Raw genomic sequence first — 18993 nt, forward strand, 5'->3', positions numbered from 1 at the left:
ATAATAATAATAATAATAATAATAATAATAATAATAATAATAATAATAATAATAATAATAATAATAATAATAATAATAATAATAATAATAATAATAATAATAATAATAATAATAATAATAATAATAATAATAATAATAATAATAATAATAATAATAATAATAATAATAATAATAATAATAATAATAATAATAATAATAATAATAATAATAATAATAATAATAATAATAATAATAATAATAATAATAATAATAATAATAATAATAATAATAATAATAATAATAATAATAATAATAATAATAATAATAATAATAATAATAATAATAATAATAATAATAAAATTTGTTCAGGATGGCTTATGCATTCACTAGAGATGGGGCCGTGCCATTGCCATCATTTATATAAAAATCATAACAGTTATATAATAATCATAAATATATCTTTTATATTATTATGTTCTACTAGTAATCTGAACAGTTAATTTACTAATTAAATATTTATACTTTAATAAATCAATTAACAATATCATTATCATGTAAGAAAAATTAATTTTTTAACTTTTAATTAATTTTTCAATTTTGATCAAAATAATTTATCAATTATTTTGATCAAATTTTAATTACTATAGAAAATAGATAAATTAAAATTAACACACTTAAATATTATCATAGCATATATCCTATTTTTTCTTCACTTTATTTTTAGTTACAAGAAATTTATATTAATTGGTTTTTTCCTTCCACATTTTTTTTATTCCCGAAATAAGACAATATGACATCTCAACCCACGTAGATTAAATGATAAAGAGTTATTATGGTTTAATCCCAATAATTTCAAATCCGAAAAACTTAATTATGACTACTACAAAGTTTGGTTGAATTAAATATTTTGTTTTCCTTTAAAATATTACCAATTCTATTTTATTTAAAAAAATCATTCATTTTTAACTTTTATATTTTAACTTGCAGAGACGTGTGCTTTAATTTTTTAATGAAAAAGCTAAAATTATATCACTTTTAAGATGCAAAGTTGTATTCTATTGTATTGTTGGAATATGTGAAACCTAGAGTGTTAAACTACTTAAGATTTGATTTAGAACAAATTGATAGATTTGTATTCTATTGTATTATTGGCCTTGGGTAAAGCTAACAATTTTAGATGTTAATGGTAGGAGATGGGCAAAGTGGTAAACACCCACTACAGTCAAACTTATGTTGAAGACATTTTTTTAAGAATTATGTTGAAGACTTTGAAGCTTGAAATATAGGTAAAATGAATGGTAAACAAATCGAACATGTATTATTTTATTTTCCATGGTCGTTTATGACTTATAATCACACACATTACATAATAAATATAACAGAACAGTGTATTTCACCACTAACTTGGTAAACCACACATACAATTCGTTTTTTATTCACACAAACAAATATAATAAAACCGGGCCACTTTGTTTTTTTTTTTTATTTCGGTAGGCACTGGGTAACTTAATTTGTTGATCTCCTCTCTAACCATTTTCTTTTTGATGAATCAATCTCCTTTAACTGCAATATTAAGCCATACCCTTGCCAGAAATGCCTATCGGTTTTGCATGGCAGAGTTGAGATCAGTTTCCAATGGGATAACATCTCCGCCCCAATTAATATTCACTTCTAACAGCTTGTCTGTTTTGACTGTACCTGCACACAAACTTTCCATCCTCTCGCAAAAGAATACTGTGAATTCCTCCAAGGACGGGAAACTTAAACTCCCTTTGTAGAACCTTCTCAGCTTTCCTAAATGTTCAAGTACCAAACAATTGAGCTGCTGAAATATTATCTCATTCTCATCTGATTCATCCCCTTCCTCTGTTGAAGACACTATCTCTTCAATTGAATCACACCCAATTATCTCCATTGTTTTGAGTTTACCCAAACTTCTTGCTGTTGAGGATGTGAACAAATATAGCAGACTCTTGCAAATGTATACTTTCAAATATGTCAGATTGGAGAAAGACACTGTGCATGGTACCAGATTTATTGAACTCAAACAACTGACTACTTTCAATGTTTCTAGATTTCTGAGAAAGGGCACAATCCCAGAGTTCTCTGACCCAATGGAAACAAGCTCTGGAAGGGAGTCCCAGCATATCACTTTCAGCTGTGAAACCAATCCATCCTCATCCACATTAAGACTATCAAAGCAGAAAGTCTCTTTGAAGGAACCATCACACACCTCAAGCTTCTCTATATTGGGCACCCGTTGTAGAAATTCGTCGTATTCAAACGACAGAGTAAGAACTTTTAACTTGTTTAAGTGGTTTCCCTGGAATTCTCCACGCAAAATCATGTTGAGTTCATGTTCACCGAGTGTCAGGTGCTCTATGTTGGGTGTAAGCTACGAAGAAAAACCAACAATGAAGAAGAAGCAAGTTAGGGCAGTTATAGATCCAGCTCTTTTTATATAATTGAAATAATGAACTTTCATGCTAAAATAAGTCTAATAATTAATGACAAATTAACCAATTCAATTAAATAGGTGCAAACAAGTCAATTTAAAAGAAATCAGTTTACTTAAAAACCAAAAAAGAAAAAAAGACGAACTAGGCTATCTATTTATAAGGTGGAAAAGGATACCATAAAAAGAATAAGGTGGAGAAAGGATATTCACACCGTATGTCGACTTTAATATTTTAAGACGGGAAAAGTGATAAATGAGATTATTAGTAAGGTTGCAGAAGAAAATAACGAGAATAAGGATCGTACCTCAAATGGTGTTTCACATCATGAATGCAACATGTTCCATTATAAATTCATCATGATCAATATTGAATAGTAGCTGTAGCCGTATTATCTGACTTATGTAGATAAATAAAAAATAAATGGAAGCCAATAGGCGTAGAAGATGGATAGAAGACTCAACATAGCATATATAACTGTATAAGGGAAAGGTTCACAACTTTTTAATTTTAACAGGATGGCAATTGGTTCATATATATAGAAGTAGTAATGATACCTTTTGAATAGAGAGTTGATTTAGAGGATGTGGTTCTAGATGTGTAAATGGCTTGAACATGTCATACTTTAACTTTGGCAGATCACAGAGTGCCAATGACTTGACTTGGGGGAACGTAAGCTCAACATTTGAATTCCAAACATTCTCCAGATTTGGCAGCCGCTCTAAAATCAATGTCTTGAGGGCAAAAGGGAGTGGTTCCATAGTTGTCACATCAAATATGATTTTCACAAAATCACAGTTTCGAACTTTCAATGTTTCCAAATTAGGTAATAAAGGAAGTAAAGAGAAGGGTAAGACCGCATCTGATAAAAAATGGCAGCCGTCCACAATCAAGGTCTGTAACCACTTGAAGCGGAAGTGTGGGGGGATATGCAGTGAGTGAAGCCTAAGCCATATCTCTTGTACTGGGCTATCTTTGAGGTCAATAAAGAATGCCGTATCTGCATACTGCCAAAACTGCAGACGTAAAAGAATAAAAAAAAGAGTAGTATTAATCTGTAGGAAGAAATGCATCCCCAATCGCACCAAATAACTAATGTGCTCTCAATTTTTAAAGTGTAATTATTTTTAAAATAATAAATTAAAAAAAGTAACAAATTTCTGATTATAGTCCAGATTTCCGTTAATCGTGGATGCTCTCTAATCAAAATCTGCCTTCAAAATTATTTAAATAATTTGTAAAGGAAAAAAAATCAGCTCCTCCTTGAGTTGATTTCTGGATGAATGCACCTGATATAACAGTTTTCAACTAGTTGATTCTAGTACATTCATTCTAAATTTATCATCAAATACACACTATGAAAGTATTTTCCAGAATATTTTTTATATGCCTTTGTTGCACTCATAAAAAAGTTTCTAGATATTTGTATTAGAAAGAGTAGATTATTTTTCAAAATTCAAAATTAATCATTCGACAAAACATACGCATGATCAAAGCTAGATAGTGGATCGAGTATTTTTTTTATCTTAGAAAAATTAAAAAAAAAGTAGCATATTTATTGGTCTCAACTGACGAGTTATTTATAAGAAAATCGCACAAATTCAATGATCATTCCTTATAAAAAAAAATTGATATATACAATGATTACTAATAAATACAACACATTTAATCTCCATCAAAATATAAGATCCAGATGCTCTCGAACACACTTTTCTCTCCAACACAATATATACCATTACATTGAGCTTGCAGTTACGTCATACAACTAAGTTGACAAAAAAAATTATTTGACTTATATTAATCTCTTATCTCATACTCAAAAAAGAATCTCTTAATTTTTTAGTAAGCTAAACTCACTAATATTTAAATAATTATTTTTTATATGCCTTACTTATACTACTTAACTTTCATTTGTATCAATAATTAATAATAATATACAGTGAATCTTAATTTCTTCAAGTCATTCTAATTTTTTTGATATTTATTTAATTTATTTTTATGTATAAATGAAGAAATAACAAAAAGTTAAAGAAAATTAAAAAAAATGAACAACTAACATTTTAACTACCTAATCTAGATTTTAAATATACTTATATAGTATCTTAATCCTAGAAGATAATTTTTTTATATAGTTAAAATTGCTAAAAGATAAATATTTTGAATATGTATATAAGAGTGGATTATAAAAGATTGATAGTTTCTTTTATTTAATAGGATTAATATAAATAAAATTAAATGATTTACTAATAAAATAAAAATTAAATAATTTTCAAATCATTTTTACAATGACTTGAAAGAGTTTGGATTCATTTTATATTATTAATATATATAAAAGTTAAGTAGCATTGATAAAGTACATAGAAAATAAATTAAATTATTTAAATATTATGAGTTTAACGTAAAAAATTAATATTAGCCAAATTGGATTGGCACATAAATGTTGTTTCTGTGAGTTTTTTGGTTTTCCGAAAAATTGGACGCTGAAAATCAAGATAAATTGGATGAGGCCAAAGTTAATTTGAAGATGAATCTAATTAACCTAACGCTGTATATTTTGCATTATAAGAACAACATACACCAATATCAATCATATTTAATCAAAATAATTGAAAACATACCTTTTCCCAAAATGCCTCCCGCATGGTAGAGTTCAGGTCATTTTCCAATTTGATAGCATCTGAGTACTTCTCAAGTTGAACTTGAACCAACTTGTCTGCTTTTAGGGTACCTGGACATAATGTTTCCATCCACTGGCAAGAGATTACTGACAATTCCTCCAATGATGGGAAACTTAATAAACTTCCTTTATAGAAGCTTCTCAGGTTTGGTAGTTCTTCAAGTTTCAAACAATTGAGCTGCGGAAATATAGAAACTTCCTTTATAGAAACTTCCTCCTCATGTGATTCATCCCCGTCCTTAGAGACTATCTCTTCAATTGAATAACACCTTTTTATCTCCATTCTTTTGAGTCGAGTCAAACTTCTTGCTGTTGAGGATGTGAACAAGTCTTTTAAACTAGAACAACCTATTACTTCCAAGGTTTCAAGATTTCCCAGTAAGGGCTGAATCGAAGAGTTCTCTAACCCAATGGAAACAAGCTCTGGAAGGGACTCCAAGCATAAGACTTTGAAGGAACCATCACACACCACAAGCTTCTCTATATTGGGCGCCAGTTGTAGAATTTCATATGGAAATACATTCGACCCAATATGAAAGCACAGAGTAAGAACTTGTAACTTGTGTAAGAAGTTTCTCTGAAATTCTCCACGCTTGATCATCTCCAGTCCTTTTTCACCGAGTGACAGGCACTGTAAGTTGGATGTAGGCTACCAAGAGAAACCGATAATCAAGCAAAAGCAGGTTAGGGAGATTGTTTATAAAGATTTGAAAACCATCCATACATGATATTTGATAAAGTAAAATGGCGTGTGTAAGATTCAATATAATTTTCTGTATTAATAAGAATAAAGCTCAAACCTAAAATGTCATTGTTGTATCATGTCACTCATGTTGAACAATAAAAATGAAGTAGTGCAATTATATTTAATTTGCAGCCATGAGATTATGCAGTAAGGACAAAGTAGTAACACAATAGTACCATTTCATCCTCGGTAGGTGTCTGGGGTGAGCAGTAGTAAAAATACTTGAACTTGGGCAAACCATGTAGTTTCAATGAGCTCACACAGGGACAAGGGAACGTAAGCTCCAGATTTGCTTCTCTTGGATCTGCATTATCCTCTGCAACAATAACATGTTGTAGAAGTTGCATGGTTAGAATTCCATGAGGATCTTCATTCCAGACATTCTCCAGTTTTGGCAGCCTCTCTAAAGTCAATTCCTTGAGGGAAAAAGGGAGAGGTCTAGGGAAGGCTGCTCCCAATCCCATAGCTGTTTTCACGTCAAATATGCTTTTCACAGAACGACAGTCCGAGACTACTAAATGTTCCAAATTAGTTAAGAGAGGAAGTAAATAGAAGGGTATGACAACATCTGATAAAAATTGGCATCTGTACACAGTCAAAGACTTCAAGTTACTGAAGCACCACTTTGGGATCCGCCCTGAGTCAAGCCATATCACTTGTAGTGGGCTATCTCTGAGACTAAGAGATGATACAGTACTTGCAGACTCCAAAAGCTGTGCATGCAAAATAGGATATTATTTACAAAAGGCTAATATGTCAGTTTCATAGCTCGCGATTACATTATAACAAATAGATAGATTAGTCATAAATCAGTTACTGTATTAATACTGAATTTAGTTAATAAAAAGACAAAGAAAAATAGAGGAACTTGATATTAGACATAGAGACGCATGAAATCAGTGGCGGAACTTTGAGAAAAAAAATATTGGAGGAACCAAAATATTTTTTATATAGTATAATTTTTTTTACTTTTGTCTGAAAAATTAAAAATTTCATTTCCATTTTTTTCTGTGAAAAAATGAACCTGAAACATTTAGTTTGTTTGTTTATATACAAAATATTTGTGTGAGGATACAGGGAAAAAAATCTATGGATTTTTTAATGAACTTAAAGAAAATAATCATATTTTTCTCTCTCAAAATTATAACAATTTGTAGAAAAAATCATGGAAAAATATGAATAAAAATTCAAACAAACATGGGTTTAAAAAATGAAAAAAATAGCTCTATATTATAAAAAAATATTATTAATTAATAAAGAAAGCTATTTATAATATAATCTATAAGATCATAGATTTATTTTATTATTTTTAGATAAACCATAAGTAAAAATGTAAAATTATATATACATATATATATATATATATATATATTTTGTTGGAATTAAATATGTATGTTAAAAATCTAATCCATCATATTATTAATTTTGATAAAAAAAAATTATTATTTATTTATTATTAAATTGTTAACTTGATAGATCTAGGTTAAAATTAAACACATGTTATATGATAGAAATAATAATAATAATAATAATTAATTCTTTTATAATTTTAATCTAATTTATTTTTAATCATAAGATTATTATGAAATAAGATAATAATAATGGAGACAGATTAATATATCCATAACCGTTTTTATTGGAGAAAAATAATTAATCTTATTTATTAAATTATATATATAAATAATTTACATGTGGATGACATGATTAAATTAATTAAAGTGAAAATTCTTAGTTGTTAACATTATTTTAAACTTTCAATGAAAAATTCTTAATAATAAATATAATAATTTTTTACTTTGAGATTATCATAATAATCAAAAATATATTTATTATATTTTAATGAAAAACACCTAATTATATCTTAAAACTCACTAGTCAAATGGATAATAAATATAAATAAAATTTTATATAATTAATAATTAATAATAAAAAATGAATCCATCAACTCTTGCTATCTTGGTATAAGATGAAGAAGGCAACGCCAAAAAATGATGGGACTGAGTTGTGTGGCAGACATCCTTGTTTCAAACTTAATTTAAATATTTTTAAAAGAAAACATCAATTATTTAAAATAATAATACATCCTAACATAAATTATTTTTTTCATAAATTTAAAATGTAATTTATATGTTAAAAATTATATATTAGAAAATTTAATTATAATATAATTTATATACTTAAAATATTTATTTATTATAAATTACAAATTCTTGTTGTATAAATAAATATTTACTTTTATCAATGATGAAATTATGGATGATTCGTTTAAGAAATATTTTATCATTTATTCTTAGGTGTAATAATGTCATTTTATTTTCACGATATTTTGTATTTTAACAAAAAAATAAAAAAATACATTTTATCCTTATTCTTCAATATGTATAAAAGGCATTTTTTTCATTAAGTAATATTAGTTGTTAGTTTTTTTATTAAAATATTAGTGAAAGTATAATAACTTAAAACCTCTTTCATCCTTTTCCCTTCAAATCCTTCTTCCCAACTATAAAATCAACCTTGTAAGTTATAATAACTTCTTATGTAACTTTTATTTTATAGATATATAAATAGTCACAAATTATATGGATAAATTTGTTAACTTATTATCACATTTATATGTTATTTTATATATGTAAAGTCAAGTGCAACTTGTTTTATTTCACAAATCAACAAGTTAATTTTTTTTAATTAAGTTTTTAACTCCTCATCTTTTTATATTCTAATTTTTCACTCTTTTTTGAAAATTTTCAATCTTTCTTTAAAGTTTTAATCCCTCTAAAAATATGTTCATCGATCCATCCATTTTTAGTCATTTTTTCTTAAATATAACATAAACAATAGGATTAATAATGAGCAAAAATTTTTAGAAGGACTAAAAATGTTAACAAAAAATTAATGGATGACAATCAAATATGAATTGAAGTTTATATATTTTGATTAAAAAGAAAAGTTGTAAGATGAGGGAAAGTTTTCTTTATGACTACGCTGGCTACATTAAGCAGTCAAATTCGTATTATTTTCAATTTTATGAATGAATTTTTTTAAAACAAAAATGATTAATAAATTTATATAAATGCTGGTTTTTTGAGCTAACATATTTATATCTTAAGAAATTTAACATACTTGCTGGTTAAGGCTTTTTATGGCAAAAACAAGGATTTATAATTTCCATTCATGGCAAGTAATTTTTTTTTATCTCATGAAACAAGAAAAGTTTTTTTTAAAGAAAGAAGAAAAGTTAATAAAACTAGGAGAATTTGTAATAAATATAAGTTTAAATATGTATTTGATAAATGTAAGTTAATATTTTTTTATTTTTGTCTCTGGTAAGTTTTTTTAAAAAATTTTTATCCTTGAAGGTTTATGCTTTTTTAATTTTGATCTCCGTAATATGTTTTACTCATTTTTTATTTTATAAGTTTGTATTTTTTTTAATTTTAATTTTGTGCGGAGGATTATAAATGAATATTTTAAAATATTAAAGAGACTAAAATTGAAAAAAATATTAACGTATTAAAAATGAATGAAATATCTTAAAAAGACTAAAATTAACAAAAATAATAACTTTGAAGAACAAAAATAAAAAAAGGACGAATAAAAAAATACTAACAAGATAAATAAAAACATATTAAAATCATAAATAAATGAATAAGTACCTTGTTGAAACCTTTTTGTATGGTGGCATTCAAGTCTCCTTCCCACTGCCATTTGGCTTCCTCTTTTCCTTCTTCATTAGCAGTAACTATGTTTTGTAACTTTGCTGCTCTTGCGCCACCCTCCGTGAATGTATGCATCAATGGGCATTCTCTCACAATCAATACTTCCAATGACGGGAATTTGAATTCATAGTTCTTGTAACTGCAAAAACTTTTCAGCTTTTTTAGCCACTCAAGTTCTATAGTAATCAATTTGCCAAACACTATTTGCTCTGCTTCTTCATTTCCCTCATTGCTTACTATTTCCTCTAATTCATAACATCGGCTTATCTTCATGGACTTAAGTTGAACCAAGCTTTTTGCCGTTGAGGATGCCATTAAATTCCTTAATCCATTACAATCCTCTACTTTCAAATTTGTCAAGTAAGCCAATGATACCGAGGGAGGACCCAAATTCCTCAATTTGTGGCACGATACTATGCTCAAAAGCTCTAGTCTCTGTAGAACTGGCTCTCGTTCAAATCCTATATCCTTTATCTTTGAAAACCTCAAAACCAATTCCTTCAGCTGTAATACGGTTCCCAAACGTGACTCCGACGACTCTTTAAGCAAATGTTTAGCATCCCACAAGAATAACTTTTCTAGATTTGGCATTCTGTACAGAATTTGACAGAGACGTTCACCATCATTAACATAGTACAAGTTAAGCTCTTTTAAACGGTGCATTCGATGCTTCACAGTGTTGCTCAATAACCACTTCTGTGCTTCGTCAAAGTGAATATCCAAAAACTCCAAGTTGGAGAATATCTACAGAAAAAGAAAAATAAAAGAAAAGTAAATAGTAAACCATGAAGAAGGAAGGTACTTTATATATATTAAACCTGATGGAAGCGGCACAAATTAAACCTGGGAAGTGGTTGTCTGTGTCGGTGACCCTTGTCAAATCAAAGACCTCTAGGCTCTTACAGTAAATGAAATGCCAGTAATTTTATTTTATTTGTAATAATAAAAAATTTAATAATATGGTACTTTGTTCGTAATTTAGTATAAAGTCAATACTTTGGCAATATAATTTATATAAACTTTACTTATATATATAAAATACGTATAACTAGGGTTGTTCATTAAAAAATATATAAAATTATGTCACGCACTCGCGCCTCTTGACGATAACTTATAGACGGCCTTTTGCCTTTCTAATTTTTGGCCTTTGGTCAAACATTCCCTTTAATTCTAAATTCTAAATAAAAGAGGGATTAGGGGACGAGAGACGTTAAATTAATAATCCATATTATATTTAGCAGGGCTATATCTTTTTTAAGTATGCCACACATCTTACAATATCACTCTCCATTTATGTCTCACTATATGACTTACCTTTTCAGCTGACATAACTGCTTCATCTTCTTCATTGCTCCTTTCTCCGGTTCCGAATGTTTTTAGCTTCTTGTTACATTCCCTTACTTCCAACTTCTTCAATTTTGGACACTCTATAGGATGTCTCCCCTTGTAGAAATGCTGGATGCTTGATAGCTCATATAAGCGCATGTAGGTTAGTTCAGGAAACACTAATTGTTCAGTGTTTGTTTCGGATCCGTCTTCACAGGCAACAATTTCCACAATTCCATCACAACTTCCTACCAACATGTATTCAAGCTTTGGAACATCTTTGGCCACAGAAGCTGGAAATACATTCCTCAGTCTTTCACAATAAAACACCTTTATACTCTGTAGTTTTTTGAAGTTAAGAATTCCTCCTGGATCCCTGCTCCACACTTGCTTCAACTTTGGGAGAAAACCTACAACAACAACTTGCAAATTTGTGTCTATCCCACCAGATACATCTACTTGCCGAGAATCTTTGATTTCAAAAATCACTTCCACTGACTTACAAAACCAAACCTTCAAGCAGTTCAAACTCGCAAACCATCCTTCCATGTGACTCGGAAAAATTTTGTCTAGTTTATTGCACCTATAAATGTACACAGAAGTGAGACTAGAAAAGGAATCAGCACTCACTTCAGCTTGCCATATGTCTGTTAACTCATCCATTTGGTCGAGGCAGATTTCCTCCAACTTAGGAAAGACGCAAACCTGCACTTTGATGAAAACAAGCCATTATTTGGTAATGAAACTAAACAGAAATGCATAACATTCAGTCAACTATAAAAATTTACTTATTTACATCTATACACACCTTGTCTGCACTATTTCCTTCTGTGCTGAAAATCTTCTCCATCATTTTACAATTGCTTACAAAGAGGCCTTTCAGTTTCCTCAAGCTGCTGGCCACGGACAATGAACACAAATATCTCAAATTATGACAATCTTTCACAACTAATTTTATTAAGTTTTGAAAGCAGAAGTTTGACGGGGGCTGGTCGCTCCATATCTTCTGGATCTTGTTCATTGAGATTAAATTCAAGTTCTCTAAGTTTGGTATTTCAACCTGCAAGCACATACACAATTAACATATTTGCAACTGAAAAATAAGTAGTCACAGACTAATTAAAATTTTTAAAGGAAAAATATGCACCATCATACCAGTTCCCCAAAAAGAGGAGGAGCCATCTCACTATGCTCATTCTCTGCAACAGTAATTTGTATCTCATCCCTGTCTGTAGAAGACCCCTCTATGGTATAAAAACTAGTGAATGATGATAATGATTCAAGTGACAAAGACTTCAACTTAAGAAACTCAATCTTATCAGAATTGTCAGGTATTTTAATGATCTCCTCTAAAGAACCACAATTGGAAACACCAATTGTTTCAAGACTCGCAAGCAATTTAACCATGCAAAAGGAGAAAAGATTCTTCAATTGGTCACACTTCTCGACCTTGATGGTTTTCAATTTGGTGAATGAGCAATCTGTAAATGGACTAAAGCATATCATCTCTGTACCTGAACTAAAGTATATCATCTCTATCTTATTTAGTTCGTGGAGGCATAGAGATTCCAACTTGGGAAAAACATCCTGAGGATAAAACAAATCCTTTGAGTTGATGATATATTTGATGCTAGGGTTGTTTACGATGGATAAGTGTTTCAGTTGTGGAAATCCATCCAAATTCAACTCATTAATAACATCTTGAACACCATTCAGCTCTCCCAACAACAAATTTTCAACTGTTTTAAACAACAACTTTATTCCTTTCTGAGAGTGAATATTGTCAGTGTCATCCTTCAGCTCCAATGCCAAAGATTTGAAATTTTCATACTTATTAGGCATTCTGAAATCTCCAGCTGAAAGCATTTCGAAGTTCCCAATCTCAATCTTGTAATCACTTAAGTTGTCAAAGAACAATTCCTTGGGAAAAACTTCAGCACATGGAATGCTTAAGTCCACCACTTGCAATTGATGCAAATGCTTTAGTTCAGAAATAAATGAAATTTGACATTGGTTTCTCTCTCCTTCCTCCGACACTTCCATGAAGCAATTTCTTACATACAACTCTTCCAACGAAGTCAACCTTGACATAAGCTGAGGCGGAATCCTCTTGACTACTGAACAATTGCTGATGTCTAGTAATTGTAGTTTATCCAAGTTCTTTAACTCAGCTGGCAAATTTTCAATTCGAGATCCAGAAAAGCTGAGAATTCTTAATTTTTTCAGCTTCCCTATGATGGATAAGTTGTCATCTAAAGTGCATCTCTCCAAACAAAGCAATCTGAGGTCTGATAGGCTTTCAATTGAAGATGGTAAGCTTGAGAGTTGAATACCAGTCAACATTAATACTTTGAGCTTTTTCATTCCTTTAAAAAAACTGTTGGGTATTTTTAAAGATGAATCATCACTGTCAATTTGGAAAAATTTAAGTTGAGGACAATTTATTTCTTCTGGAAGCTCATCAATGATAACACTGTTGCATATAAAAATAGAAGTACACCTCTCGAGTTCAGGCCAATCATCAAGTTTCCCATTTCTCAAAGTAAATGCATTGTGCTCCTTCTGTGCTATAGATAAAGCTGCATCTCGAACCAGATCATGCATATTGAAATGAATACTAGAACTTCCATCCAACACTAAACCTGAGTTTTTCAACTTTTGGATTGATGTAGATATTTTGCCTCGAGCTTCCCCAAGTGAGTAGACCCCTTCAAGTATTCCCAAACCAAAGCAATACTTCACCAAGTCCATAATTAGGGGTTGATGACCCATTTGAGCACAAAGAAAGAAAATGGACTTGAGCTCCTCATTTTCTAGATGGTCATAACTCATTTTTACAGAAATCTCCATAGGATTCTGATCTCCCACCAGGTCTTGATTTTTAAGTTTTTCCCACTCTGAGTCGCTCTTGTCTCTTAATGCCCTTCCAACTGTAATTATTGCCATAGGTAACCCTGAACAGTACTTCTTAACAATTTCTTGTTTAGACTTGGACATTTCACCATGTATTCCAGCCTCCTTCCGAAACAACTTCAGAGCATCTTTTTCATCTAATTCCTCTACACAGAAAGTTAATTTAACTTCCATTTTATCCGTTAATACATTTTGTTTCCTTGAAGTTAGCAAAATTTTGCAACCCTTATAATCACCAAGAGATTTTTCTTTTGTCGGCCCTTTGGGACCCTGTTTATCTTCAACATCACCATCAAGTGGAATTCCCAACCTATTCAAGTCTAATCTGTCCCAAAGGTCATCCAAGATTATAAGGGTGTTCTCTTTCTCTTTCTTTAACCTCCTTCGTAGATGATCAGCTCTTACATTCTCACCTTCTCCTTCCAATTTCAATCCCAAAGGGTAAGCAATATCTTCCTGGACTTGTTTTAGATTGGGGTTGTCTGTTATTTCTGAAAAAGCCACCACATTAAACAACTTCTTGTCTCGAGCAATTTTAGCAATTGCTTTGATTAAAGTGCTCTTACCCACCCCACTTCGTCCATACACTCCAATCATTTTCACAGTGGGATCTTCAACAAGTGTTGCCATTATTTGTTCCATTATGGATTTTCTAGAACCAAAATCCATAAGGTCATTATTAGAAAAAATGGCATCATTAGATGTTACGTATACCCGATGGGCAATTTCATCAGACTTGGGGCAATCATCGGTTATCTTTTTACCCTCAACTGCCATCTTCTTTGCTAGTCTGCCTAGTCTATGCCTAAAGTAAGGAAATAAATAGTTGGAAAACCGTGTCTTTTTGTGGCCATCATCGTTCCAATACTTCTCCACTTCTGTCTCAAATTTACCCACTTTCCCTAACCATTCTCTAGCCTTACCTTCAATTTCGTGTCCATTTTTGAAAGCTTCCTCACATTGATGATCTACTTTCTCCTTTACAAGTTTAAGCTGCTTAACACACTCGCGTAGTTCATCAAAGTTTCGACTGTAATGGATGTAATCCAGTTGCTTTTTAAGCAGATCCAACAAAGAATTAGTTACTGGCTCTAGTAGTGCGGATGACACAGCGTCCATGCTTTGACCTTGATTTTCTTGTACTAGGTACAATTACATCTCTTCAACAAAATGAAGAGTGGAACCAGATCAGTCAAAAGCTAATGAGGAAAGAATATCATATAGTTGATCAATAAAAAATCAAAGTACATTTACTAAAACCAAATCAAGCAACCATGAGTTAAAAAACAAAAAAAAAAAAAGATATCAAATTTGAATGTATATTGTATACTTTTGTCTTTAGCAAAGAATTTTTCTTTTATTCTCAGAAGAAAGAAGAATGCTTAGCGTCACACTCAGAAACACATTTCATCCTATTGGTGCACATCTACGAATTTTTAAACTCATTACCTGTGTACCAATTCTGCATGTATAACCTTTTTTTTATTGTTGTAATAGGTTTCAGTAATAATTAAGGTACACTAATATTTTAAGATAATTATATTATTTATTATTAATGAACTTTATTTTATATTTTATGTGTTTAAATAGTCAGATATCATAATTAATCTATTAAGGAATAATAAGAATCTTATTATTAGACTAAAGAGATGCAGAAATTTTCACTAATTATATATATTCTCTCCATTTTTTAGCCTACAGAAAACTTCGTTTTCCCACTAATTAGCAATGATTTTCTCCCAAAATGTCTCCATCCCCTTTGTGTGATTTCATTTTGTAGAACATGAATAACTCAAGAAAAGAAAAAAAGAAAAGCAATTCTTCATCCATAGAAACTCATGGGGGAAGGCAATACAATCTATAGAAACCAAAAAGGACATCCAAGAAATAAAAATCATCACACACCCCACCCCAGAGATCCGCCATCAAATAGCCAAATAGATAGACAAATAAACACTCTTTCACTTTTCAGAGTTCCGCATCGGATCGGGTTGCATTTAGTAAAAGTTATTAATTAATGTCATTGGCAGCTTAAATTTGTGAATTTGGCAAAATGTAGAATGGCAGCAGCTGGATAAGTTAGAGATTGAGCTAGCCCAGCAAGTAAACCTTCAGAGTTATAACTAGCTAGCTAAGCCACGCATTTATAGGTTCTCTTCAGAGTTATATGTAATTCACCCGTTTCTCTCCATATCTGTGTGATATGCTTGAATGTTCTGTGAAACTGATAAAAAATTCAGAGCCTTTGTCGGGGGTTGATTCAAGACACTGATGGCAATTGGATTTCTGGTTTTTCAAAGAGGATTGGTAGAGGAACAACCTTTGTGGCTGAATTATGGGAAGTTTTGGAGGGGTTACAATTGCAAATGATTCTAGAACCACTAAACCTACGTTTCAGGCAATATACCATATGACTGGAACACTAATCTAACATTTCAAATGTAACAATAGAAAAAATGTATGTATTATCCATACGAGGATTCTATATAAAAAAACCAATTCGTTTTTCTTTTTCCGAAATTACAAACATTTTTTTTTGAAAAAAAAATATTTTAACATAATTAACAACCATACTTAATTAATAAAATTACACTATTAAAAAATTCTAAAGATATACCTTTTTTACAATAAACACATTTAAAACATTTATAAATGAACTTAACTAAGAATATAGATAATCTTCTTCCTCAAATTTAATATAAATATTTTAAAAAATATTAATTTATTGATAAATATATTTTAAAAAGTATTAAGTAAAATATAAAAAATATTTTTTAAAGAAATTTTTGCAATGCATGGATTTAAAATCTAGTTTATGGTAAATGTTACTTTTTTATTAAAAAAATAGTAAGAGATACTTGAATAAAAGTTTGTGGATTATCGAAACCTCAGCTTCATAATAATCAATGATTATACATATTTTTAACGATTTTATTTAATGCAAAATTATGTTGCTTACCATAATCTTATTTAATATTATCTTTTTCTTTTACGGAGGTAGTGTACAATTTGATAATCAAAAAAATAATTTTGATAATTTTCATATTAAGTAATAAAACGCTATATAATATACAATTATAATAATTAAATGTTTATTTAGATCATTTTAATTTTAAGTAGTAATGTTAAATTTTCTATCACTACTTATGTTCATTTTCTACATTAGTTACTCTAATATATATTTCATGAGAAATAATAATATATAACGTTAAATAGTATCTTTCCTCTCTCTCTATATATAATAAAGTTCACCTGAAGCTTTCTAATCATTAGATTGATTATTTAACTTTGTAATAGTAGTTCGATGTAATTTAATTTAATGCTACAAGCTAATCACATTTAATAAAAAAATTAAATTGCTAACATAAGTGCTGTTTATATATAATTTTGATGATAAAATGTTAATTTAGACGATTTTGTTTGTTTGTGTGTGTCTGTCTTTTCTATGATGAATTAAAGGGTTATGATTAAAAAAAAAGATTGAAGCCTCTTTTATCTCAATTTTAGTTTTGATTTTGATATTTTACACTCAAAACACATTTACCATATGTGTGGCATTATATTGTTTGTGTTAGCTAGGCTTGTATGCTTTAGATTAGTTTTCTTATCTTCTACAAATTTAGGGATAATCATTTATGTTTCTTAATTTGCTTGATCCATAAGTCTCTGATGTAAGTTATGTTTTGCATAAGGTAATTGATTACAAGTATATGTAATTTATTACAATGTGTTAGAATAAATTCAAAAATTTTTGTTTGTTGAAATTTAGTTAGGTCCCATTTGATAAATTAAAACACGGGACGCAAGTAAACGATAAGGATATTAAGGATCTTACCTTTGTTGTGAGACAAACTAAGAATGAGGAAAGCTCCTGTTCTTCAGCAAGTACTCTATTTTCCCATTTCTTTTCTTCTTTATATTTGCCTCTCTGTATTCTCCTTTATGAATACTTCCCTCGTTTTGAAGCTGCTGCTTTGTAGTTTGAATGAAATGCATTTTGTCAAAGTTTTGTTAAAGAGCTACAAATTAAAGTGTGGCTTAAATTATAATATATTACTTTTTGATAACATTAGTCACGAGAGTTGAAAGATTTGACCGTGCACTTTATATATCCATCTTTATGAGTGAAATTTCTTCAAATCTTAAATAAATGAAAAAAAAGAGAGCCAATATAAGCTATAAATTAAGAAAGGAAGAAACCTGTCTTCTTGGAATTGGATGACTACTGAGTAGTGAATTGTCTTTAATTACTTGTCACTATCCCAATGAACTGAAAGTGAGAAAAGAGCAGATTAATTAAGGAAGAAGCAAGCTAAACATGATTGAAGGATATGGATATGGATGGCGTACTACCATTCCGTAGAAAAGCAACAAGGAGTAAAGAAGCAAAGATAATACTGAGAGCATGACGAAACAAATGACAAAATATAAGCAATACTGTTTGGAATGTAAAGTGTGGGTTCTAAGGTGGTAGTGGGTGACTGAAGTAAATTCAAGGTTGGTGAGGTGGGTGACTGAACCCCTTTGCATATACTTGGCTTTGAAACAGTGAATAAATCAGGCAAAACATTAAGGTCTCTGTCATACTCATGCATATCAAATCACTTGCCTCAACAAATAATTTCTTCCCAGTTTGGTCGTCTGTCAAAGTCAAGCAATAACAGCTACGCTGGAGTAACTAAAAAACAAAAAGTAGTCCCCTCTTCCTAATTTTTATAAGTATATTTTTTTTTTCAATTTCAGTCTATATAAACATAAAATTATGGAGACCAAAATTAATGGAATTAAAATTAAAAGACTTAAATTTATAAAAATTTATAATAAACAAAACATCATACAAGAATAAAAAATTAAAAAAAATAAAAACTTACAGAAATTAAAAATATATTTAAATCTTAAATTTAATTTTGACATGTTTAAATAATCTTTTTTATGAATATTTTTAATAAAAGAAATAAGAAAAAAAATCAAATGAACTACATAAGATACAATTTATTTATGCACAAGTAAATTTATAAGAGTTATCTCATTATTTTCTTTAAAACATGATTTTTTAAATGCCGTAATTAAAAGGTTAAATAGTAATTTTTGTTTATGGATAAGTTTTTTTTTTCTTATTTTTTCCTTAAAATTTCTATGAATTTTTTTTATCTAAACGAGCTCTGTATAAACGAAGGTTTA

General features: G+C 29.6%; 1 protein-coding gene across 4 annotated transcripts; it reads right to left on the reverse strand.

Annotated features, from left to right (window-relative positions):
- Nucleotides 1-1275: 1275 nt before the first annotated feature.
- On the reverse strand, nt 1276-18446 carry LOC100808315 (uncharacterized). 4 transcript variants are annotated; one of them, XM_041017295.1, is made up of 12 exons: nt 18166-18446; nt 18013-18082; nt 17648-17781; nt 12055-14972; nt 11708-11959; nt 10888-11604; nt 9511-10317; nt 6034-6570; nt 5054-5761; nt 2993-3451; nt 2743-2830; nt 2235-2374 (listed from the first exon to the last, which is right to left on the reverse strand). In XM_041017295.1, the coding sequence occupies exons 4-11, from the start codon at nt 14929-14931 to the stop codon at nt 2756-2758; spliced, it is 6432 nt and encodes a 2143-aa protein (XP_040873229.1). In that variant the 5' UTR covers nt 14932-14972; nt 17648-17781; nt 18013-18082; nt 18166-18446; the 3' UTR covers nt 2235-2374; nt 2743-2755. The 4 variants fall into 4 exon arrangements, with proteins under 4 accessions (XP_006583267.1, XP_006583266.1, XP_040873229.1 ...); XM_006583204.4 differs by lacking the exon at nt 2743-2830 and having other exon boundaries at nt 1276-2374; nt 17648-17778; nt 18166-18445; XM_006583203.4 differs by lacking the exon at nt 2743-2830 and having other exon boundaries at nt 1276-2374; nt 18166-18445.
- Between the last annotated feature and the right edge of the window lie 547 nt (nt 18447-18993).

This window comes from Glycine max, chromosome 7 (genome assembly GCF_000004515.6).
Source record: "Glycine max cultivar Williams 82 chromosome 7, Glycine_max_v4.0, whole genome shotgun sequence".
Taxonomy (NCBI): Eukaryota; Viridiplantae; Streptophyta; class Magnoliopsida; order Fabales; family Fabaceae; genus Glycine; species Glycine max.

What these genes read in the sequence shown, in the direction of transcription:
- LOC100808315 (XM_006583204.4), bottom strand. Translation starts at nt 14,931, where the DNA reads ATGGACGCTGTGTCATCCGCACTACTAGAGCCAGTAACTAATTCTTTG. An exon ending in CAGTTATGTCAGCTGAAAAG is followed by an intron (nt 10,318 to 10,887) that starts GTAAGTCATATA and finishes CTTTTTCTGTAG; the next exon opens with ATATTCTCCAACTTGGAGTT. An exon ending in CACCTACCGAGGATGAAATG is followed by an intron (nt 5,762 to 6,033) that starts GTACTATTGTGT and finishes TTCTCTTGGTAG; the next exon opens with CCTACATCCAACTTACAGTG.